The 27,062-nt window shown below is 35.5% G+C and overlaps 1 protein-coding gene across 2 annotated transcripts in view; it reads right to left on the bottom strand.

The window, feature by feature from the left end:
* COL21A1 (collagen type XXI alpha 1 chain) overlaps positions 1–27,062 on the bottom strand; it is a gene marked incomplete at both ends in the record, with an annotated part of 106,342 nt that overhangs the window by 11,288 nt on the left and 67,992 nt on the right. For both annotated transcript variants that reach the window (XM_080699801.1, XM_080699802.1), the window contains 6 exons: positions 1,841–1,912; positions 2,421–2,474; positions 6,672–6,725; positions 8,826–8,879; positions 9,608–9,652; positions 24,808–24,861. In XM_080699801.1, coding sequence (XP_080555927.1) covers positions 1,841–1,912; positions 2,421–2,474; positions 6,672–6,725; positions 8,826–8,879; positions 9,608–9,652; positions 24,808–24,861 — 333 coding nt within the window. The remainder of the gene's footprint in view (positions 1–1,840; positions 1,913–2,420; positions 2,475–6,671; positions 6,726–8,825; positions 8,880–9,607; positions 9,653–24,807; positions 24,862–27,062) is intronic.

Raw genomic sequence — 27,062 nt, 5'->3', positions numbered from 1 at the left:
GTCAAAAATCATACTCTCAATAATCTATAGTCTAAGTAATAACTGAGAGACAGAAAATCAAACTAGGAGAAAACTGAAACATCATGAGATTTAAATGGAGACTTAAGAGTTTGTGTTCGTAATAATAGCCAGCCTATTTACTTTGCAATGGCATGGACCCCGTGGACACTTGAACATCAGTTATTGATAAATACCTCCAAAATAAAATTTCCCCTACCCTTCCTTTGCTTTCCTTGTCTGTCTTTTAGTAGTAGGGATTGAACTTAGGAGCACTCTTACTCTGAACTACACCCCAATCCCTAATTTATAAATTTTAAATAGGGTCTTTCTAAACTACTGCTAGCTGCCAGTCTTGAACCTGCGATCCTTCTTTCTCGGCCTCCCATGCCCTGTGAAAATAATAGTATTTATACAGATTCAGTTCAGGGTTGCTTTACATGGCCAATATAAGAAAGAGAACAAAAGAAGAGAGAGAGAAAGTTGACTTATGTTGTATTACCACACCAACACATCTTATTTTATTTTTTATTTATTTTTTTAACAGTTCTGGGGATAGAACCCAGGGTCATTCGACTTCCGAGATATATCCCCTGCCCTATTTTTGATTCTTTATTTTGAAACAGGGTATCACTAAGTTGAGGAGGGCCTCATTAAGTAGCTAAGGCTGTCCGAGAACCTCTATCCTCCAGTCTCAGCCTCCCAAATGCTGGGATTACAAGCGTGCGCCACCCCACCTGGCTTCACCAACACATTTTAAATGAGTATAAATGATTTTTATTTTAAACCCTTTAAAATAATGATAAATGGACCAGGCTTGGTGGCACACGTTTGTAATTCCAATACTTGGGAGGCTGAGACAGGAGGATAGCAGGTTGGAAGCCAGCCTCAACAGCTTAGCAAGACCCTTCACAACTTAGTGAGACCCAGTTTCCAAATAAGAAATAAAATCTGGCTGGGAGTTTATCTCAGGGGTAGAATGCCTCTGGGTTCAATCTCCAGTGCCATAAGAAAAATTATAAATGAACTTCTATGTAATATTGGGAATTTCATGGTCAAACCTGCTGGATATAATTTTTATCTTTTAAGAATTCAGAAGCCAGGGGTGGTGACATATACCTGTAATCTCAGTCCTTGGGGAGATTGCGAATTTGAGGACAGCTGCAGCAGCTTAGTGAGGCCCTGTTTCAATTTTTTTTTTTTTTTTTTGCAGTACTGGGGGTTGAGCCCAGAGACATTCTACCTCTGAGCTATACCCTCAGCCCTATTTTTATTCTATATTTTGAAACAGGATCTCACTAAGTTGTGGAGACCTAAGTAGCTGAGGCTGGCTGTAAACCTGTGATCCTCCCATCTCAACCTCCCAAGTACTTGGATTACAAGCAGGCACCACCACACCTGGCTTCACAATTTAAAAAAATATATTTTAAGGATTTGTGGTGTAGCTCATAGATATAATGTCTCTGGTATTAATCCCTAGTACCACATACACACACAAAAAAGAATTCTATCCCAGTTTTGATAAGAGTACTATTTATATTTTGTAAGAGCACCTAAAAATGAATAAAAGCAAATTCTTAGCTCATTTGGATTGACTGAAGATAAACCTGAATTTATAGGACATTAATTACATGTTGACATGTTCTGATCTGCATGACTCGCCCAGGTCTTCTTCTGGGAGACAGTACCCTAGGACTGGACACGTTATCCCTATGCCACGTATCTATAAGGTGGAGTATTATCACAAATATAACCACAAGGCTTTCCCAAAGTCCTAACATTTTGGAAACTTGTATGCCAATGGTTATTTAAAAATGACTTATATTTCCTGAACAATGCATACCTTTTTTCCTTGAATTCCAGGTAAGCCCATATATCCAGGTTCTCCTGGGAGACCCCTTGGCCCTGCTTCTCCCTATGAAACACAGAAATTCCATAAAGATCACAGAAATACCATAATGACCACTGAAAAATTGCTTATTAAAAACCTCACTGATTTTATCTCTCTATATATAACATCTTAAATTTAATTATTTTCGCTCTCATAAACCATTTAGTTTGAAGGAAAAGGGCAAATACACTTGAAGGATCACTCTCCATCCTTTTTAGCTACTTAAGAGGAGTACACTCTCTACAGAGTCTATTCAACTTTATACACAACTTCTACCGCTTATAGAAAAATGAACTCAATGTCTATTGCATGGTTTTTAATACCTAATAATAGAGTGCCTAAAAAGCAAAAATAAAAGCCTACATGGACCACTCCCTTCCATGTACCTTACTTAACTTTGTGTTATAGATAATTCCTAATTTCATGTGTCTCTTCTTAAAGAATGCAAAGCGGTAGTTTTATGAAGCAATGAAGGGGATGTATATTGCAATTTCTTTTTAAATATTTCCAAAATGCACCAAGTCATATTTACCTTGAGCCCAGATGCTCCAGGATTCCCTTGAACGCCAGGCTCACCTTTGCTCCCCTGTCAATGCATCAAAACCATTTAAATTTAAAAAAAATAGTCACAATATATTGATACTGACATAAGGGGCTATATATAAAAGAAGTTTTACATTACCAACCTTTCCCATTGTTTACTAGAGAGGCTATATTAATCCTATGTACTAAGAGAAACTTTTAAGCAAGGTAGTAAGTGTGCACTTTTGCCAAGTTCTCTAGAAGCAAGTGTTAAAGCTGGTAACTCCACGTATAAGGGAAGAGATGCAAGCCTTCAGGGACCAACAGTAACTAGCTGGATCTGCACACCATGGAGATGGGAGCCACATATGTTAACAGCATCCTCTGGGCTGAGGATTATCATCCTTGTCTCATTTTTTAGTATGACTCCCCTTCAGTATGTAACCGAATAAAAGAAACTTAGCATAAAATATATAGAGGCTTTTTGAAGAAGTCACTTCAAAAAAGGCCTTTTGTAAGTCAGAAAATGTTTAGTTTCTGTTCTTTCTGAGGATTGGGATGGAAACTTGGAGAACAAGACCAAGTTGACAGAGTGAAGAGTGGAATATAGGAAAGGAACAGGATATTTTAAAGAGGGAGGAAAGGATTGAGAGAATAGTAAGTTGAGATTGTAAAATTTAGTTTTAGTTTTTAAATGCTTCGATACCTGAAATCACAGGCCAATGTCTTGCAAAAACCCCTAATTAAACCATGAGTGTGGCATCTAGCAGGGGAGAATAATGATCACTCAGCACCAACTTGGGCTCACTAATAAATAAACAAAACTTCATTTTTTCAGCTTTTCAAATGACTTCTAGGGTACTCATGGTTAAAAAAAAAAAGAAAAGAAAAAGAAAAGAAAAAGAAAAAGAAAAAAAAAAAACATGAACGCAATACCTGGATTTAATTCAAGCATTTAAGATACAACATCGTTGAACTAGAAAACAATGTTTCCCTAGCATTTCTAATACAAGTGATTTGTTAATACCCATAAACATCATGAGACTTACTGAATGTTATGTGATTTAATCATGTGAATACATCCTAATGTCAGTTAATATTTAAAAAAATCTAAATATGTAGCATGAGAAAGTAGGCTTAAAAGTGATTAACAATTATATTTAAAAGAGATATTGTGATCTGAATTGGAAGTGTTTTTATGATCTACCAGCATGTGACCATCATGCATATTCTACTTAACACAATTTTCTTTCTCACACCTGTCTAGAACTGTGAACCACAACAATGAAGGCACAGAGTTTCTTAACATCTCTGGGAAACGCTAATACAGAGCTCAGTTAATATGACTTATGGACAAAACCCAGGCCCATACATATTTTTGAAATAAAGTCATAATAGAACACAGCCATGCTGCATGTGTGTTCCTTTATATATTGTCCATGGACAACTGCAGGCCACAACAGAAAAATTAAATGGTTTCAATAAAGTCAATATGGCCCTCAAAACCAAAAACATTTACTCTCTGGCCCCTTGAATAAAAAGTTTTCAACACCTGAACTAGTAGAATGTGTGAAAAGAAACTGCACTGGAAAAAATGTGATAGGTGTAATTTTAACATCTTGCTCTATTTAAAAAAAAAACTGCAAAAAATTACAAGATGAGAGCAAATAACTTGTAAGAATTCACGTAAAAACAAACCAACTATGACAATAGAAACATGTGCTCTTGCTCCCCTACCCAGACAAATCAGCAGAATCTACTTAAATGATGGGTTCTATAACAACTGCCTTATTCTAATGTGTTTCATGGAAAATCCAGCAGATTTAACAGACCTCCAACTCACTGTGAGACAATAGTGTGAAGTGGCTAATGAAAAAAGCCGATGAAATCTTAGGCTGCATTCTTAAGAATTAGAGTATCCAGAGGACCATGGGAGACACCACAATGGCCCAGTTATTATGTAGCCTATGGGGTCCATAACTACTCTATATCTATTTAGAAAGAAACCATGACCTAACACATATACAAATATTAACGCAAAATAGATAAAAGACCTAAATATAAATCTTAAGACTATAAACTTTTAGAAGAAAATCTGGGTCATAAGTAATTATTATTTTTCAACAATATTTAGTTAAAAGATTATTATTTCCTCCACCAAATGTTCGTGGAAACCTTGTCAAAAATAACTTGACAATATATGGAAGAATTTATCTCTAAGCTTTTATTTAACTCCAATGGGTTATATATCTGCCTTTAGAACAGTACTACACTGTTTCAATTATTGTAGCTTTATATGGTTTGAAATCAGAAAATATACATCTTCTAGCTTTGTTCTTTTTCGAGATTGTTTTGGGTATCTAGAGTCCATATTCCATATTAGGATAGATTTTTTCTGAAAAATAAATAAATAAATATATGATAGCTTCACCTAAAAAAAAAGAAAAGAAAAAAATATTCTCTGGTAAGAAAGAAAGCAAAAAGAAATATTGAACTGTTATCGTTTAGTCATCAAAAGCTTGGTATCAGACAAATGAAACTGTTTTGTGAGATTATCATCGTTAATATTGGATAAATTGCTATAAAATTAGATATCAACCACTAAGCCAAGCATGGGAAGGAGGGATGGGGAGGGAACGGGGTGGGAATGGGTAGGGGCTAACTGGGTGATGTGTGCATGTATGTCTACAAAAGTATTTTCTTTATACCATTATGATGTATGAATACATTGCACCAATAAAAAAATAAATTAAAAAAAAAGAAACCATGAGAAAGTAAGAATGTCTACTGACAAGTCTGGTCATTCAAGTGTTTTATACTAGCTCTGTACACCTAAACCTGCTAAAATTTATGATACTCCAAAAATCCACAAGGGTTCACCACCAATAAAAGAGTAGTTAGTTACTTTTCCATAATCACTGGGCTCTCATGATATTTTATACCACATTTTTTCTCTAAACATTTTAGAAATTTAAAGTAGAATAGATGAGGTCATCTAGTCATCTGGTATACCAGCGTCTATTCCCCTGAAACAATGTCTGGCCAAAGGCGGAATGCTTCCAAAACAACAATTCTTTCTTTTGGAAAGCTACCCTAGGATCTACTCGCTAAATAGTTGGGAATAGTTTCCTGAGTTTACCCAGAATGTACTTGGTTTATTATCCATCGTTCTACTTTTTTTTGGTTCTACTCTAGAAATTCTGAGGATAACATTAAAGACAGACTCAATAAGAATTAACTGAGAAAACTGGCAGGTATGAGCTCATCCAGAGGTTGGTAAACTGGCCTGCAAGCTCAATCCAAGGGGGAGAAAATCTCAGCATTTGACTCTATACACCTACACAATGGGCTCAAACCACGGGTTTCAAGTAATTTCCATTTTACCCTAGCCTGATATCTTAAGTATATTTGTCAAACTTGTCTTATATTTTTAAAATATCTAAAAAATAACATGTTATCTTTAAAATATTATAAAGTTTATTACAAGGCATTTTACAAACAAAACTCCATCTGGACTCCACTGAATAAAAATATCAGGCCGGACATGGCGGCACATATTTCTCAGTACTTGGGGGACTGAGACAGGAGAATTACAGGTTCAAAGCCAGCCTCAGTTACATAGGCCCTCTGTAACTTAGTGAGACCCTGTTTCAAAATAAAAAATAAAAAATAGGGCTAGGGGGGTGTCATTCAAAGGTAGAATGCCCCTAGGTTCAATCCCTAGTACTGCAAAAAATAAAATAAAAAATAAAAAAGGACAGGAAAATTGAGTAAGAGCTATTTATTCTCTATCATAACTATTCAGACTCTGATTTGATACTTTTGCCACAGCACTCTAAGTATTTCTCAGTACTCCCCAAGACATCAAAAATCCCAGTACTTGGAAGGCTGAGACAAGAGAATCTCAAGTTCAAGGCTAGACGCATGCAGTAACTTAGCAGGATTCTGTTTCAAAATAAAAAATAAAATAGGGCTGGGATGTAGCTCTGAAGTAGTACATCCCTGGGTTCAGCCCCTAGTACACAAGAAGGGAGGGGGTGTCAATTGGTCCGAGGGATCCTGGACCTTTTCAGAGTAACCCTGACCTGCTTTATTTAGCATGTTTCATATGCCAAGCTTTTGTCTAAGATTTCATTTTTACAATTCTTTATAGAATGAAAGTGCATTCACAGTAAAAACAATGTAGTTCAAATTGCTTTTCAAGCTATTAATGGTCAGCGTGACTGGCGAGCTCCCAGCCTGCCAGCCTCATTCCACTTACCTTGGATCCCGGTGTGCCAGGCTGACCTGGAGAGCCACTGCCTCCCATCAGACCCTGCAGTTGAAGGCAGGAATTTCAAGAGTAATTCAGGGAAGAAGATTAAATCCATTTCCAAGTTACAAATTACTACAATAATTGTTCCACTAAATTATAATACAAAATTAGGGAAATCCCCTCTCTGCTCACATCCAAACAAAAGATAACAACGAGAACAACAACTACATCAAAGTTCAGGACAGAATGAAGGCTGGCAGATCCCTTACAACTCGCACGCTCAAGGACCTGTAAAGAGCAGAGAACTTTTAAAAAATAAGGTTTATCATTTCTATACTTTTTATTCATTTTGTTATGATGACTAAGAAGTAATTTTCTTTAGAAGTAATTTTCTTAATCAACATTTCTTGCATTTTCTATCATCTTGAACAATCTTCTGAAAGGTAGAACATCATAAGTGCTCTGACTGTAATAATCTCTCCCAAGGGCATAAAATGACCATATTTAACTAACCATATGATCTCAATTGCTGTGAACTAGTGTATTTTGCATTTGTATTTACAGTGAGATCCTAAGTTGACAGCAAAACACAGCAGTAGTGATATGACGTCTTCATTATGGCCACATTGAGACTCTTTTCTGGTACTAATTGAAATTTTCATATATTACATTTCTATTGCCAAGTTTTCTTTGTTTTTGTTTTGTTTTTGTTTTTGCGGGTCTGGAGATGGAACCCAGAGGGTTTGACCTCCAAGCTACACCCCCTGCCCAATCTTTTTTTTAATTCTTTATTTTGAAACAGGGTCTCACTGAGCTGCAGAGGGCCTCACTAAGTAGCTGAGGCCGTCTGCGAACAGCGATCCTCTGGTCTCAGCCTCCCGAATGCTGGGATTATAGCGTGTGTCACCACGCCTGGCCACTGCCAAGTATATTATGTGTACTTAAGAGTAGTTAGTGTACAAACTTTGGCAATTAGTACCTATTTTATATCAAGTTCTACTAGTTCCTAGCAATCAGATAAAATATTAGATGTTAAATATAGATGCTCTTGAGGTTCAGTGGAAACTAGTCAATGCCATCCTTTTCTGGAGGCTTAGATACTGATAATTTATTACTATAATTAGTAAGTAACTTGGTAGTCATGGTGAAAGCAGAAGAATATTCTATTTTGAAGGAAGTAACCTTCTTCTACAACTTCTCAAAACTTGGATCATATGAAATGGACATTTTCCTTATTTACTCCTACATGGAAATTTGTCAGATCTTTCATGAAGCACTAAGTAAAATGTTTAATTTTGACGTGTGTGTGTGTGTGTGTGTGTGTGTGTGTGTGTGTGTGTGTGATACTGGGAATTGAACCCAGGAGCATTCTGTCTCCAAGCTACACCCCCTGCCTGATTTTTTTATTCTTTATTTTGAAACAGGCTCTCACTAAGTTGCAAAGGCCCTCATTAAGTAGTTAAGGTTGTCCATGAACCTAGATCCTCCTGTCTCAGCCTCCCAAGTACTGGGATTACAAGCATGCACCACAACACCCAGCTCTAATTTATCTATTTTTTCACATTTAAATAAAGGTTATAATTTTTAAAATATGAAAATGACATGATCTATTTAAAGAAAAAGCTAATAGAGGCTGTTTCATCCAGATAATAATATAAATTCTAGTAATAAACTTGGAATTTCCTTGGAATCATGCACAGACATTAGATTTTTATAATTTCTAATATCAAACTGATATTCTTGAAGCTTCTAAAATAATTTGCTTACTGGCTTAGAATTTTTGTATATTGCCTCTTGTGAATATATTCTCCTTTGTTAGTTTAGTAAGTTTAGAAATTATTTTAAAAATGAGAAACATTCTATGAGATTTATGTTTTATAGTATTTATCATTCTTTTTAATGAATACCTAGCACATATTTTTCTAATTTATCTAGAGTAAGTGGCCCTGTCCTTATTTGAATGGTCAACTTTTGGGGACTCTTGAAAGAATTTTGAGTTCTCTAAAAAATGAAAATAAATAATTTAAATAAAAATGAAATGGATTTGTGTACTTTAGAAATCTCATCGCTGTATCTTACACAGTTTTGTGAACTCCAAAATACAAACTGGTACTTAGTAACAACATTTCAAACAACCTCCTAATCATTACTTCAACATACTGGCATTCCTGGAGCTCCTTTTTTTCCTACTGGTCCTGGAAGCCCAACTTCTCCCTAAAACAAAATATAGACTAATGTAAAACTTGTACATTATCAGTTCATTCTCAGAAATTTTCTTTCCAAAGTACTATAGAATGCAAATTCAATACCAATAATCCTTACCTGTCTGCCTTCCCTTTTTAAATAATGAGAGTGGACCAGAAAAATTAGGGACTGAACCCCTGAAAGACCTGGGCCTATAGTCTGCAGTATTTTGTCAGAAAGTTTTATTGTAAAATCTGGAATGACATCCTTCACTCTATCAAAGGAAAACCTAGTACTTGGACTGTGGGTTAAGAAAGATGATAAAAAAAAATCCCGAGAAGATGGCGACCAAGAAAAGCAGGGCTTAAGAGCCCCGCTAACAACCAATCTCCATTACCACAAAATCAGCGCCTTTCATGGCCAGAAAACACCATCACCAGAGAAACAAACAAAAAAAAAATCAAATGAAAATTTTTAAAATTTATTATAGAATTTAAGTGCTGTGATAGAGAATGTAATTAGTAAACAAAATTTGAAATACAAAATAGTTGAATTTAGGTTTCAACTTTTGGGATATTGACTGACTGTGCAAATATTTAAACTGTTAGAATTTAAAAATGTCTATGAGACCTTTAAAAATTAAAAAAATAAAATCATGAAAATATAACAAGAGAATATCAAAAACAAAGATATAGCTTGAAAAACTAAAACTTCTAGAAGTGAAAATATGCTTATAGTCCATTTTTAATAATACTCACCTTCTGGCCCATTAGCCCTTGGTTTCCAGGAAATCCTGGTATTCCCTAAAAAGAAATAGTAGACTTTCATGTAAAAATAGTAGAATTGTATTATTGAAGAAGAATCAGTAATAATTAGAATTTTATGTAACTTGTAAAAATATATCTGTAAAATATGTATATGTGGATAATCTTGTGAATCATGCATAATTTAAAATTTTTGTGGTGCATATTACAATATAATATGACCATTTACGATAATGCAATTTGTTTTTAATTTATTTTTATTTTTAATTTTTATAGGTGCACTGTAGTCGAGCATCTTAATGGGGTACAAGGCATGTAAAAGCATGTTAAAGGCATGTTAATGGCATGTATGCACACATCACTTTAGCCCTTACCCAGTTTCTACCCCACTCGCTCTCCTCTCTCTTCAATTTTGGATAAGAGAAAAATTGTGAATTTCAGCATTATATGAACATTTGCTAATAACTTAAAAACTCAAATAAAGACTTTTAAAAAGAGAAATCTGTGAGTAAATTAAATCTCTGTTCTTTCAGAAAGAAATAAGTGATAAGAGGAAAATTTCACGCACACATTTTATATTACTTATAATGGATAATGGAAGAAAACTGTTCAGATTCAGTACAGCACTCCTAAAGGCTCTAATACTCTCACAGCCATAAGTAAAATTAATGACAGCAAATGATTTTCTCCTGAACCTCAAAATACTCAGGAACCTAACTATGTGTGTAAAATGTGGCAGTCTCTCCTGATGATGCCCTGTGGGTGAAATCATGAAAAATCTCCAGATTAATTTGTAGACAGAAAAACAGAACATCAAAGAATTTGTTATAGCTCAATCTGAAAATACAAGTTCTAGCAAGATTCAGAAACAGTGCAACCTCCATTAAAATGAGAGTAAATTTAGCACATGAATTCATAGGAAAGCAGGTCTATGGTTAGCCATTTATTTATCTGAAGTGGACATTTATCATCCAAAAAATAGTGATAGTACTAATCAATTTTCATTTCTAATTCATTTTTCTTAGCTCATTTTCTGATGATATGCCAGGAGAAATAATTAATGACACTCATTATTACATACTGTAGTTGAAATAATTAACACTTGCTTTACTGTATTTTTATTGGTGCATTGTAGTTATACGTGAGAGTGAGATTCCGTGATTCATTCATACATATACATAGCATTCTTTGGTCTGTTTCTTTCCTTGTACTTCCCTTTTCCCTCTGCTCCTCCCTCCCCCAGTCCCTTTCCACAACTCTACTGGTCTCTTCCTTCATTTTGAGTTTCTTTTTCTTTTCTTTTTCTCCTCTAGCTTCCACATATAAGGGGCGGGGGTGAATGGCTTATCTCATTTAGCATGATATGTTCCAGTTCCATCCATTTTTTTCTGCAAATGACACAATTCCATTCTTCTTTATGGCTGAGTAAAACTCCATTGTGTGTATATGTCCCCATGTTTCCATTAACCTGTTGACGGACCCCTAGGTGGGTTGTAGGACTTTGTGATTTGTGGTGCAAGGAATGTGGGTATGCACATATCTCTGAAGTATTCTGGCTTTAATTATTGACTTTAATTCTTTGGGCAAGATACCAAGGAGTGGTATACCTGGGCCATATGGTGGTTCCATTCCTAGTATTTTGAGGAAACTTCATACTGATCACCAACTGGTTGTACTAGTTTACAATCCCACCAACAATATAAGAGCATTCCGTTTCCCCTACATCATTGTCAGTATTTTTTATTATTTGTTTTCTTGATGATTACCATTCCAACTAGATTTAGATAAAATATGTTTTGATTTGCATTTTCCTGATTGCTAAGGATGTTGAAAATTTTTAATCTGTTATTCATTTGTATTTCTTCTTTTGAGAAATAACAATATTCATTTATACATATATTATACCATATATATGACATAATATATGTCATGTATTATTGATTTTTACATATACTGTTGCATATATTGCCAGATTTTATATATATACACATATATACAAACATACACAAATACATGCATGCATATATATTCTCTGGTAGAATAGGGTATTTGAAACACAAGGAAGTTTGGCCCTATCAGTATGTCCTCGAAAGACTTCTACATCATCAAAGATTTCAAAGACTAGCAATACATGCCAATAAATCCGGGTAGGAGGTAGAGTCTCCACTATCAATGAGATCAAGGATTGGATAGTCTGATTTTTTTTTTTTTTTTTGCTTTTTCACAACTTGAGTTTATAACAACGACCAATGCTTAGCTACAATTATAATGCGAAAGACAAGCACACAGTTCTAGTTTTAGAATTTAAACTTGGAATTCAGTTTGATTTTATTCAGCTCAATTCATTTTTCATTTGGCTCCACCCTTAGCAGAGAATAAAAATACTTAAGAGTTATGATTACAAATGGGTGCCCACAATCTAATCCTTTATGAAGATACTAACTAGAGAAAATACTAACTAGTTCATTAGAAATTGAACATTTAAACATTAGAAAACATCAACACAGAATGCTCAACAGGAATTCAAAAACGTACAGCAAAATAAATCATGAAGTTATGGGTATAAAAAATAGAAATAAATGATCTCCTTCTAAGACAGACAATGCCTATTTCCCACAAAAGTAATTAACATGAATACCGTTCAAAATAAAGCCAGATATGGTGTGAAACCCCTCCTCCCACTCAAACACACAATACACACACAAAACACACCCGCACATGCAAAACGTCTGTAGCTTTAGATTATGTTCTAAATTTAAAATTTGTCTATACAAAATTATCAGGAGCGAGGGGTTTATATGTTTTTCTGTGCTGGAAAGCAGGTACAACTGTGTCAGTGTGATGCCCTTGGCTCCCAGAAACCCTGGTGTGGACATGCAATTGTCCACGCTACTGTGAGACCTGAGAAAATGGACCATGTGCATTGACAGTCCTTTACTTGGGGTTTCCATCACCATGCACATCTCTGTCCCCCTACACAATCTATGATATTTGCAGGAATCAGTTACAGATACCCATTCTGCAATTCTGAATCCAATCCCAGTACCAGCAAGTCCACATCCCTAAGAGCAGAGGTTGTGCCCAGGCAGCCACAAAGAACACCCTGACTTCTACCCCAGAGAGTCCTTGAGAGCCCATTTCTCCTCAGTTCACTCCCTGGGCTGACTTTGACATCCTTTTATCTGAGTTATTTTAATACTGAGCTTGATCTATATTAGTATATCACACATCATTTCAATATATCAGATATGGAGAGTACTTCGAGGATATTCCATATTAGAGACAATTACCTATTTTCTGTGCTTTCAAACTGGCCAAAATTAACATGCATTTCATAGATATTAAAATAAATCATGATATTTTCACATCTAATGATGATAAGAAATGTTGCTTATTTTACAAAGAGAGTAAAAGTCTATAAATACAAGACAATACTAAAATCAAATGTAAAACTGATTTAAATAAGCAATCCTTGGCAAAACTAGTATCACAAAGAGAGAATAAAAGACTCTTGGGAGGTTAACCAAAAAATTGCAATCATATGGAGTTATTCTGGTTAAAATTCTCCTAGATAATATTTTCCTGGGCTCCCAATATATGCATTGAAATTGACAAAACTTTACCAAATTTACATTAGCAGAAATTTACTCAAAGTCATTTGAAAGTTACCAGTTTTTTGATCTAAAAGTATTTACTGATAATTACTTCATAGAGCAAATGTTTTTCCATGCAAACTATTTTATATCTTATTTTCTGCCTTGGTGGTTTTGGCTTCAGGCAACTGTGAAAATGTTTAAGTAAAGATAGAAATAAATAATTTATTTGGTAAGAATAAATGAATAAATTTCTTCCACTTCTGTGATTGCAGTCTATGTTGGAGGAAGAGCAGAAGGCAACTGGAAAATTCTATATAATGTTGAGGTAAAACAATGCTAACATGAATAAAAAATTCTAGATGCTTCCCTCTAACCATTTTAACCATTACTATATGAAAAATAAGTCATTAAGAATAGAAATACATACTTTAAAACAGATTACCCTGTTTCCTAGAGATTACTTTATAATAAAGGCAATGTGTCCATGTTAAATTACTTAGAAAAGATAAAATATCACATTATTCTTTCCCCCATGCATAGGATCTATTTTCCTTATATTGGTACATTTGGATCAAATCAGCTTTTGTTTTGCTGTGTGTGTGTGTGTGTGTGTGTGTGTGTGTGTGTGTGTGTGTATTACTAGGAATGGATCACAAGCATTTTACATCTGTGCTATACCCCTAACATCATCATCATCATCATCATCATTATCATTATTATTATTTAGTTTTGATACAAGGTTTCATATGTCGCTGAGAGTCTAAGTTGATGAAGCTGGCCCCAAACCTGTCATCCTCCTGTCTCAGTCTCCCAAGTACTGGGTTTACAGGTATGAGCCACCATGCCTGGACATATCTGTTTTTAAGTAGACACTAAAACAGATATAATTTATTATTGGTATTTTAATCAACATATTTAACCTTCTGTACAGTGGTAGAGATATTTAATATTTCTATTACCAGAATATCAGAAACATATTACATTGTTTTATCAAGAAATAATGTGTTCATTCTTAAAGAGCCTGTGAAGAAAAAATACCTATGTTGAAAGCCTCATTATTATTAAAAATATTATTATTACTAAAGAGTAGAGTAAAGAGGAAGCAGTTAAGAGTATAGACGTTGGAGTCAGCCAACCATTTCTTCCTTGCTGATGGCCTGACCCCAGATATTTGAACTGCAAAATCTCAGCATCCTTTTTCTTTTTCTCTTTTTTGGGGGGTTGAGGGGGTAGGAGTAATAGAGGTTCAACCCAGAAGCATTCTACTTCCAAGCTACACCCTCAGTACTTTTTTACTCATCCTCAACGGTCAATATTTTGGGGCCACTTATATTTATATGCAACAACAACATCACCAGTTAGGCATTACCGAAAGAAGCCAAGGATATCATAAAAAGGAAAAGCTTTTGCATTCGTAAAGTTACTTCCAGTTCTGGCACAACTAAAAACATTTCTACATAGTTTAAAAAAAAAACACAAGAGGACAAGTAAAACAAAATTACAGTTAAAAAGCATTGCTTCTAAGGACAAGATAAAAAGACAAATGTTTCCTAAATTAAAGCAACATACCTAAAAACGCCAGAGGAAGCAGAAGACCACCCACAGAGGAAAGGCCTGGGCCAGTGCAGGCAATAATACATCCTGGGAGACTCTTCTAACTGCTGGGAGCCCAAAGGTCCAGAAGGATAGATAAGCCGCCCCATTCTACCAGTGCGTAAAGTGAAACGCACGTGGAAAACATCGATGAGCTTTGTAGAAACATAGGAAATCTAAATATTGATTTAATTTTGAAAGAAAACCTTCCCAAATAATATTACATTCATTCTAAAATGGTCTTGGATCTTCTGGGAACCTGAACATAATAGGCCATACTTGTTGGGTACATAAACTGTCCCGGTAAAACAACAACAGAAATTTCTGGTGAATTTTGCACTAAGTAAAAAACTAAAATTGAGATTTTCAAAGGCCTTTCTAGCTAGTTCGGTTGCTGAAAGAGCAGTTACACACTATCTTCCAAGAAATCTGAAAAATGTTCTGATTTTTAAAAATCTCCCATAAGGTAGAAATTATCAAACAAACATATTTTAAAGTGCCAAAATCAAGAGTAAAGGTAGTTTGATGAAGAAACAAATGAATTAATTTTAACCACAATAAATTTGTACAGTAAAAACCAAATGGCTAAATATTGGAAAATTACATTTACTTTTTTTAATCTATCTTCTGTGTATCCTTTTATTCATAACCTCATGTTTTTGAAATATTATATATGTACTATTCCACTTAAATCCTGTACTACCTAATTTTATAACTTAGCCCACTGTAAACTTTATGTTTACAAAGTATATTATCACCATGCACCCGATTGAAAAATAATGAGGTAAACTGGCCAATAAGCATCAACTAAAGGAAAAAATTTAAAGAAAATTCTATTAGTTTTGTATTGACCCATAAAAAACTACATTTAGTGCTTTACTTAACACCACAAAGACTGATTGTCTTACAGTTGTGTGGGTCCCGATCCTGCATGGGTCTCTCACTGGGCTAAGTTGGAGGGTCTGCAGAACTGTGCTCCTTTCTGGAGTCTCTAGGAAAGCAATGATTTCCTGACCCTTCCAGTCACTGGTGTAATTCAGTTCCTGGTAGTTGAGGGCCAGGGCTCCCATTTTCCTGCTGGCTGTAAGTGGGGGACGTTCCCAGTTTCCAGAGGCCACCATGACCCTTGGCTACAGCTTCATGGTGCCATCTTCAAAGCCAGCAACAGCAGGACAGGGCCTTCTCAAGCCACATATTTTAAAAACACAGTTTCTGGTACTAGGGATTGAAAACAGGGGCATTCTACTTCTGAGTAACAACCCAGCCTTTCATATATATATATATATATATATATATATATATATATATATATATATATATATATATATGTGTGTGTGTGTGTGTGTGTGTGTGTGTGTGTGTGTGTGTGTGTGTGTGGTATGTATACTTCTACTTCACTAAAATTATAGATTTTCATTGAAAAAGTCCAATCCCTATGTTCAAATAAATTGACCAATGAAAATTCTGTATTTCAGTATCCTCTTTTGATAAATTCCATTGGATTAATTGTGAATCTTTAGAATAGCCTATGACTTCTAAAATGCATCTCAATCAGTTATGTTGACATATAACTAGATTGTTTTCCAGAACAATTAAATTGTGCATATTTTTGTCAAAAGCATTTCAAAGCCACAATCGTGTGTGTGTATGTGTGTATGGTACTAGGGGTAGAGACTAGGGCCTTTTCTACTTCTGGGCTATTCTCCCAGACCTAATATATATATATATATATATATTTTTTTTTTTTTTTTTTTTTTTTTTTTTAATTTGGAAACAGGGTCTCACTAAGTTGCTGAGAGCCTAAGTAGCAAAGGCTGGCTTCAAACCTGTGCAATCTTTCTGTCTCAGCCTCCCAAGCACTGGGATTACAAGTGTGCGCCACCATTCCAGGCTCCAAGACACAATCTTTTAAAGAACCCCAATTAAAATAGAGCAGCCATGAGTGGTGGCTCACACCCGTAGTCCTAGTACTTAAGAGGCTAAGAAAAGAGGATCAAAGTTTCAAGGCCAGCCTCAGTAACTTAGGGGATCCTTGAAACATCAGAACCTGTTTTAAAATAAAATAGGTCTGGGGGTTTAGCTCAGAGGTAGAATGCCACTGGGTTTAATTCTCAGTACAAAAAGAAAGACAGACAGATAGTGAAAGTTGAAAGAGAATAAACAGTTAAGTATGATTTAAAAGGTGTTATTAATTAAAATAATAGAACACTTCAGTATTCAAAAATAGAAAAAAATTTATAAGCCAGCTAAGTACCTAGAACCTTTGGCAATCAGTTACCTAATTGTTAGGAGTTTACCTGATTACCAAAATAAAATGCATATTAATGTAAATAACCAAATAAATATTTCAGGTGCTCTTTCTCTGATATTCTCTGGATTTTAGCCTCCTTTAAAGGCACCAAACAGAAGCAATTTCCTGGCACTGACTCTCAGAAGCATCAAGCATTAGCCCAGTATTCATATGGTAAGTATAATCACTTCAACAATGTTTTGTTTCTCAAAACATTAAGAAAGGGACAAGTAGAATGAAATTATCTAATTATTAACATGTGTACTATATAACAAAAATGTAGCTATTTCCAGATTTGTTGAATGTAGAATGAAATGTAGCTATTTCCAGATTCACTGAATGTAGAATGATTGTAAAATATACTAATTTCATCTGGATTCAATCCCAGTAAAACACACACACACACACACACACACACACACACACACACGCGCGCGCACACACACACAGATGTAAATAGAGGAAGACATTTTCAAATACATTTATTTTAATGCTTACCAATGATTCTTTTAATTTAACATTTGAAAATATTTCTTTAGCCAAGCATGGTGGTGTATACCTTTAATCACAGTACTTAAAAGACAAAAACAGGAGGCTTGCAGACTTGAGGCCAGTCTCAGCATCTTAGTGAGAACCTATCAATGTAGTGGGAGCCTGTTTCAAAATAAAAAGGGCTCAGGGTGTAGACCAGAGGTAAAATGCCCCTGAGTTCAATTTTCAGAACAACCCCCAAATATTTCTTTTGAATAACACAAAAAAATTATCAGTGCCATAGACACAGGGCTTCTAAATTTAAAATCCATAATATTCCTATATAAAGTTGTTTGATGGTGGTCCAGTGTCACTATGTCAATAGCATTTGTTATTCAAAATAGAAAATAAACAAACAAATCCATAAGTAAACCTGGGTGGCTTTATTAGTTTATACAGACAATGGCAAACATTTTCTTTGAAAAATTAAAGAAAACAATACACTTCCAGTAATTACAATGTCAAGTGCCATATTTTGGGAGATCAAAAACATGTAGATATTGCTTTCAAACATAATCACTGCTATGGATAAACTGGAAATGCACAATATTTAGTTTAGGTAAAGCCTATTTCAAAATGCATTCTATGTTATTCTCAATCTTGTTTTAAACATAATCACTAAAACTCCCAGTGTATTATTATGATAATAAAGCCAACTGAATTCTCAAATCATGTAACTTAAATTGTTGAGAGGGGTTTGTTTCTCACTAAGAAGTGTTGTGTGAAATTCCTAAGATCAGATACGAGTTTCATGTTAAGACTGATTCATTCAACACGTACCAAGGATGTCCTCCTCCCAGAGTCTGAAAGAGAGTTGGAAAAAAGTATTACAAATCTATACAAAAGACTTAAAAATCTTTCCACACAATTCTAACTCAAGAACAACTAAAGAACTACTTGGTATCTTTCCTTATATCTTTCTTTGCAATCATAATAAAAAAAAAAGACAGTCAAGCGGGCAAATAAAGCCCTATCTCCATAACTAGCTTAAAAAAATGAATTTTCCCACCATAGAAATCACTGTAGCAACTCAATGCTAACTTTCCCCCAGAATTTTATGCATTCCTCTGCCTTTATGAATAAAAATGATATGTCAAATCAAGAAACCACAGAAAAGAAGATTAAACAAAAGACCTAGTTGTCTCTTTGGTGAAGAATGACTTGGGTCACTTAGCAGTTAACATGACACCTTAACAACAAGCATAATATGTGGTTTAGCAAGAATTTGAAAGGCACAAGGAAAGGAAATAACAAAAGACCCGATGAGCTAATGTCCTCAAACATACTACAGAAAAACTCATGTGTTTGTTTTGGGGAAAATGAGACAGAAAAATTTCCCACAATAAAAAGGCTAAAGCATCCTTAATTAATATGTTCTCACCTTCATAGATCCAGAAAACGCGCTTCCTTTTTCTATTCTGATGGAGCTCCAAGAATCTCAGCTCATGGTGGAACCAAATCCCTGCCTAGGAGTCTTCGCTGTGAGCCACAGGCTTCCTGTGTAAATGGGGCTGGTCGGTGAACAGGAAACTAGCAAGAGCTCAGACTACTTGGTGAAAAATATTAAACTAGACAGAGCAAGGAACGAACACCAGAACAGGAGCATCTATGACAAAGTAGCCATGGACATCTTCATATTGCAGGTAGTTTGATTGGCAACAATTGGCCAAAGCAAACCAACTGGTCACATGATCATTTTGTCCAAAAGCTGATTGAGTTGAAAATTACTTTTCTTTATTAACTGTCTTTAACCATTGATGAATTTTGATTTATCATTTCCTTCTGATTGCTGTGTTCCCACCATCCACCTGGCTACTCATAATAACTTCAGACTGATTTTTGAGAAGTTAGGAAAACACATTTCCAGTTCTTTAAAACACATTGATCTTCATTCCTTGAAATAAAAGTTCAAATGTAGTTGAGCAACTTTGGATCTTTTAATAAGAAAGAAGCCATGAAAAACACTCAAAGTCCACACGTAATTTTTAAATAATGCATTATGAAAAGTATATGCTCAGGGGAGCAAATAAAATACAAGTAAACAAATGTTGAATGTAACAGACATCACAAGCCCACAGGGGGATAAAAAAAGTAAATGAAAAGTTATTAAGTCCACAGATATTTATCCATATAGATCTTTTTATCATATGTTCATATATGATGTTTATTGTTTATTAATTTATGTACTTAGAGTATCATACATCTAAAATTATCTGAACTTTGCAGTATGATCAATAATAGAGTGAAGAAATATGAGCTAAAATTATTAAATAAAATAATAAAAATATATATGAATTAACAAGAAAGTTAAAATAAAAAAATTACTTTAACAAAATTGATAATACAGAAAATACTGGTGTTTCTACAGTCTTGCTTTCAACAGAATTGTCATTTAAACCAAGTTGTTTTTTACTTGCTATGAGCCCATATCTATCTATCTATCTATCTATCTATCTATCTGTCTATCTGTCTATCTGTCTGTCTGTCTTTCTTTCTTTCCTTTTCTTCCTTCCTTCCTTTCTTCCTTCCTTCTTTTTTTCCTTCTTCCATTCTCTCTCCTTTGAAAGACATCTCACTAAAATGCTCAAGCTTGTCCCCAGTGAGCCTTGTGCCTCAGCCTCTGAGTTCTAGGATTACAGGGAGGACCAGCACACCTGGCTTATTAAACCCAATGTTTTTGATAAATAAATGGATTAACACAAGTTGACAATATATAGAAATCTATACTCATATGCATTTTACATGGTTCATTACATCAAATGATTAGTATGGGTCAGGCTAAAGAAAAAACCCAAAGTACTATTATCCAAGGGCTACTCTAACAGATTTCCATAAACTTGTTGGCCTAAAAAACCAGAATTTTATCCTTTCACGGTTGGTTCAGAAGGCTAGAAGTCTAAAGCCACAGTCTTAGCAGGGCTGCACTTGCCCTAGAGGTTCTAAGGAAGAATCCATCACTTGCCTCTTTCAATTTGGGGTAGCTGCCAACACTCCTTAATTTGTGGGTGCACCATTCCAGTCCCAGCCACCGTGATCTCATTGCCTTCTGGTCTGTGCGTGTTCTCTCGCATTGATTTCCTCTCCTCCTCCTCTCCTCCTCCCTCCTCCTCCCCCTCTCCTTCTCCTTCTTCTCTTCCTCTCCCTCCTCATCTTTCCCCTCTCTTCCTCCTCTTCCTCCTCCTCTTCCTCTCCCTCTTCCACCTCCCCCTCTCCTCCTTCTCCTCTCCTCCTCTTCCTCTTCCTCTTCCTCCTCCTCCTCCTCTCCTCCTCCTCCTCCTCCTCCTCCTCCTCCTCCTCCTCCTTCTTCTTCTTCTTCTTCTTCTTCTTCTTCTTCTTCTTCTTCTTCTTCTTCTTCTTCTTTCTCTCTCTCTCTCTCTCTCTCTCTCTCTCTCTCTCTCTCTCTCTTGCATTAGAGTCCACTGGACATTATTTAGAGTCCACTGGGATAAGTTAATCTTCCTATCATAAGATGTTTCATTTAATTACATTTGATAAGGACTCTTTTTTCCAGTTAACATAAAATGTTCAGCCTACTAAAATTACCATCCACAAAAGCTTTCCTAAATCCAACTCTTCTTTTTTTCTTCCTTTGAGATGAGGTTTCACTACATTGCCTAGTCTGGTCTCAAACTCCTGGGGTCCAATGATCCTCCTGCCTCAGTCTCCCAAATGCTGGGACTACAGGCACTGGACACTATTTCTTATTAAAATGTATTAGTCCTATTTTTTAAAAAATCTATTCTTTTCTAATTTCTTAAAAACATAGATGACCTATTCAAATGTCTTTATCATTATCTAGATATGTTGCATTTGAAAATATCTTAAGCGACCCCAGAATAAAGCCCATTCTTCTTGTTCTATTCCATTTATCACTCAGTGTTTTTCTATCCTCATCCATGCACTAAGACTTTGAGAATCATCTTTCATCTTACCCATCTCCAAATGATCCTCAAGCCCCGCTAATGCTGCCCGCTGTGTGCTCCAAATAACTAGCCAACTACTGTTTATCTTCCAAAATTGGCCAAGAGAGCACTTTATTTAAGAATTCACCCCATATTATTTAAATAGATGAACCGAAGACAGGAGGATTATGGGTTCAATCCTAGCATATGGGAACCTAGCAAGACCTTGTTTCAAAATAAAAAATACAAAGTTCTCCAGATAGACTTTTGTAACCCTTGGTTCAATTTCCAATAAAACCCCCGACAAAAATTAGATAAACTACCTTGAATGTAAATTATAACTTACTACAGCTGTTATTTAAAAAAAAACACATCCCTTTCAGTGAGGCCCCAAAACTTATCTAAGTTTACACACATTTTTGTAACCTTTTAAGCACCTTGCCTCCTTCCGCAGCCTCTATACTGTGTTGTCCTGTATTGACTCCTCCGACTTTTTGAGGTCAGGGCAATACTTAATTAATCTTTATGTTCTCCTCCACTAGTATTATGTCTGGCGCAAAGTACATATGAAGTAAACGCTTACAGAATGAATGACCAAAGGAGTATAATCCTTAGATACAGTGATTCATGGTTGAAACCAATTATAATAAACTTAGTAAGTGTTAGAAATGAGCTTGCAGTTAACTAAAGTTAGTTGGGTATACATTTACTACTTAGAAAGTAAGTTACTTTTAGGATTGAATTATTTTGAGGATTGATCCATATCAGCCTTTAAAGAAGTACTGGGGAGCAAATGTACTTGTACTTTAAAGTGAGAGGATCCTTTCCCAGTGAAATACAGCCTTTGCTCTCAATCAGAATTCCAGGAGATACGGCTCATATGCGTCAATCTGCTTACAGGATGAATCACCATCAGAAGGCCGTACGGTGGGCTTAGTTAGCTTTAAAATATTTTTCTAAGAGCTTCTGCCCTTCTAACTTAAGCTTCATTAATTTTCTTGGCTGCCACATTCCAAAGCAAATATATTGAACATATCTGATATAGTTGGGCCAAGTCATTAATTATAAATACTTAAACCCCATAGTCACATGAAATGCAAGAATCTTCATTTCTTAACATGACAAAATATAAAAACATTTAGGATTTTTCTTTTCTGTTTTCAAAGCTCTTCCATAAATGACAAAGATCAATTCCTACAACACAACATTTCTTCTAACAACCAAGTTCTCATTAATTGTCAAAATAACCCAATAGTTTATAATGCTACCTGTTCTTATTTGGAGGAGAATACAAACCAGAAAACTTATTGCCAGACATCGGCAATTTTTAGATGCATAATGTATTCATTGCTTTCCCAAAAGATGATGGTTGCTCACTTAGTGACTTCTTCTTTGCCATTCCTCAGAAAAGAGAGAGGAGCCAGAGAAAAGGGATAAAGGACCCTCTCCTGTCTTCCCTGATCTGGCCGGCTGGCCCCACTCCCTGATTTTTATCTGCTGGGTTAGGAGGAGAGATTGCATCTAAATAACCTCCACTACCCCCTTCCCACCATGCCCAGTCTCAGTTCCTTGTTTGCCTGTCTTTTTGAAATTTGTAATTTAGCTTCTGTCTTGTTTATACTTTTACCATCTGTCTTCCCCACCGGGCCAAACACCTCCCGGAGTCAAGCCCTGGGTTTCTCTCACCACTAAACACAAGCATTAGAAGAATTTGATGAGAAGAAAAAAGAGAAAGAAAAGAAAAGGTTAGAATCTGAGGAGCCATGCTGTCTTTGATAAAAAAAAAAAAAAAAAAGTATTCTAGTGCAAAACTCTAGACAGGGATAAGAAAGGGAGGAGGCAGGTGTGGGGTCTGCTTCCAGCAGAGGCGAGGCAGGAAGACCCTAGAGGAGAAAGTGTCCCTCAGCACTCTTGTTTCCCATTCCATATGCATTTTTCAGTTCCGATTTTATTAACAGGATCAAAAAAGTGTCTTTTCAAGGTAAATATATTCTCCTCACATTCCATGATAGTTTACATAGATTTACTAGCCAGTCTTCCATGTAAAATAGTACATGATATACATTAACAAACATGTCAATCACTAAGCCAAACATGAGAAGAAGGGAGGGTGTAGGGAATGGAAGAGGAATTGGGGAAGGGCTAATTGGGTGATGTATGCATGTATGCCTCCACCATCTTGTACCCCATTAAGATGTATGAATACAGTACACCAATAAAAATGAATAAAGGAAGGAAGGAAGGAAGGAAGGATGGATTTCTGTGGGAAAAGGTGTTTCAGATTCCAATTCAGTAACTGACAAACATTTAGAATACAGTCACAGGCTATAACCTGCTTCTCATCTACCCTCCCTCCCTGACCTGTCTCTTTGTGTATTTCTTTCTTTTCTTTTTTTCTTTTTTCTTTTTTGTAGTACTGAAAGTGGAAACTAGGGACATCCTACCTCCGAGCAACACCCCCATGCCTATTTTATATTCTTTACTTTGAAACAGGGTCTCACTGGGTTGCAAAAAGCCTCACTAAGTAGCTGAGGCTGTCTGAACTGTGATCCTACTGTTTCAACCTCCCAAATGCTGGGATCACAAGCATGCAACACCATACCTGGTTTCTTTCTTTCTTTTTATATTCTTTTTGAATCAAGAAAATAAGCAAATAAGCGCATAGTTTCATATGTGTGTGTGTGTGTATATGTATGTATATATATATATATATTTTTTCACTTCTCGATCTAGTTCCCCAAAAAACAGATTGCATCTTCACTAAGGATAGATAACTTTGATGAATAAAATGAGATCTACTAGTATTTAAATGTGGGCCATGCGTTGTAGGAATAAAAGATGGGACAAGCTATAGTTCCTAAACTCATCTGCAGTTAAGAATCGGCTAGGATCCTTGCTGAAAATACAGACGCCTAGGACTAAGATTCAGTACTTCCTTACTCATGTTTGTCTGCTCCTGATTTTTTAAAGAATATATGATTTTGGAGAGCACACTATGAAATAATGGGCAAGTGGCAAAGTGGCAAGGACCCGAGGCCTGTGCTAACCGCTCATTTGGGCATGAGTGTCTGTGGTTGTGATTCACGCTGCAGGCAAGTTCTGCTGGTTTGGGAAAGAGGACTCAGTAGTTTTATTTTACCATGTTCCACACAAACCTTCTACAACATCCAAAATCTGGAAGTCACTGAATAGGAAGACAGCATCTGGGAGAATTGACTAGTCAAAGGATTTCCTGGCAGGCCAAGAGCATCATCCTTACAACTGAATTGAACAGGTACTCACAGGCTCTCCTCGTGGTCCGTCTTGCCCGGGTGCCCCTGGGGATCCTGCTTCTCCCTTTTAAAAATTTGATAAAATGAAAAATCCATTTTTAGGCTTACTTGCAAAAATAATAATATATATCTTATATGTTATTTAAGCAAACTAGATATATGCAGAAATAAGAATTGCTTCTCAATTACAGTAACTCTGATATCAAATAATCTTTTCAAAACCTTTTTTATAATCTGACTATAAACATAAAATGTTGGTGGAATTTGGTGGAAGATAATTAAATTAAATTAAATTAAATTAAATTAGCCGGGCGTGGTGGCACACGCTTGTAATCCCCGCGCTTGGGAGGCTGAGACAGGAGGATCGCGCAGGTTCAAAGCCAGCCGCGCGCACTGGCTTAGGAGACCCTGTTTCCAAATAAAAATGTAAAAATAGGTCTGGGAGTGTAGCCCGGAAGTAGAAGGTCTTCCAGGAACCCCAGTACCACCAAAAAAAAAAAATTAAATTAAATTAAATTAATAAAATAACTGTGATCCTATATAGTAATTCTAAGACTAGGACATTCTTATCTACAATGTAAATGTAACCAATGTGTTACATAAGTTCTTTTCATATTTATTTTCTTTTTTATTTTTATTTTAAAACTAATCATCCCATTGTACCTAATTTGACCTTGCCTTTCAATAAATGTATTTTAAAACCTAAACAATAATTTCATTATTAATGAAGTTACTTACAGGTTATTAACCTGAAATTATCTAGCCCATTCAGTATCTACCTATTTAAAATAAGCATATAAAGTGTGTATTTTTAGGTAGCTGCTAATACTTTTCAATAGTTTTCAACTATATGTCTTAAATTTGTTATGTTCAAATTATTTAAGGCATCTTATTTTACACTTATCTTCTAAGATTGTTTCCCAAAATCAATCAATTGTTCATGTATACAAATATTTAATACCCTACCTATGAAAACAATAAACATTAGCTGAATATAATCACAAATGTCCAATATCTACAGATTAATATGGCTATTAAGCTGTCTGCACACAGTAAGTAGTGGAAGAGCCTCATGAAAAACACATATACTCTCAAGCATTTCGAGTTCTGGCAATGATAAAAGCACTGCAGAGAATCAGAAGAGAAGGAACATATCTCAACATCATAAAGGCAATCTACAATAAGCCCACAGCCAACATCATACTAAATGGGGAAAAACTTCAAGAATTCCCCCTAAAAACTGGAACAAGACGAGGATGTCAATTATCACCACTTCTATTCAATATAGTACTTGAGACTCTAGCCATAGCAATAAGGCAAGAGAAGGAAATCAATGGAGTACAAATAGGGAAAGAAGAACTCTCTAACATATACAAAGTAAAACTCAAAGCCATTGTAATATAATTAACAAGAGGGGACCAGGTTCTTTAAAGAGGCCCAGATATTTTACATTTGGGTACCACTGTCTTAGGAAGCACTGTCGATGATCTTGAGAAATCGAGGGTATTTAGAGAACTTTTAAATATTTGAAGCAAAGAGAGAATTTTTCTCAAGAGAATACAAGTACAGGCTGTAAGAATTTGGACAGGATTTCTAGGGAAGTTTGGACTCTGAAGTGCAGACCATTTAGAATGTGATGACATCCCTAAGTCCACGGCTTACCAAGTGGCTTCCTCAGCTCTGAGAGACTACATAAACCCCCTCCTGAGTTACTCAAATCATCTTATATGGTAGTCCCATTACACACTTGCTTGTGCCATTTGCACATTCCAAATATACTGACTTGAATACATGTCCATGCCTGACATCCTTTTATCTAATAAGCTACACCATAAAAAGCAAGCATAAATAGCAAGAAAAAAGTTTTTATAATGGAAGAATTCGATGGTGCTAGCCCACCATTGCTGGGGCATGGGCCCGTGGGTTCTCAGGGATGAGGGGTGACTGCCATTCAGCAGATCTCTCCCGCGCTCCTTCTCTCACTCACCACATGCACAACTGATAGGAGAGTTGCCAAGGTTAAGGAAGAGCTTTTCCTTCCTGAAACCTTAATCCCTTGTGAGACAGACCTAAGAACTACCTCAACCCACTAAATCAGCCAATCTGAACAGCTTACCAAAGATGTTGCACTTTGTTATATCCTGTGATTTAATTTCTAATATATGAAAATGCACAATACAGGCAAAGAAAATTTAGTTTCGTTTCAAAATTAGACTAAAAAGTTTTAGCTCTTTAATTGCACCCCAATGCAATTATATATTATAT

The sequence above is a fragment of the Muscardinus avellanarius genome (genome assembly GCF_963383645.1).
Source record: "Muscardinus avellanarius genome assembly, chromosome: 8".
In the NCBI taxonomy this organism is placed as follows: Eukaryota; Metazoa; Chordata; class Mammalia; order Rodentia; family Gliridae; genus Muscardinus; species Muscardinus avellanarius.
The sequence above is the reverse complement of the archived record's forward strand: the minus strand, read 5'-3'. Positions and strand labels throughout refer to the sequence as shown.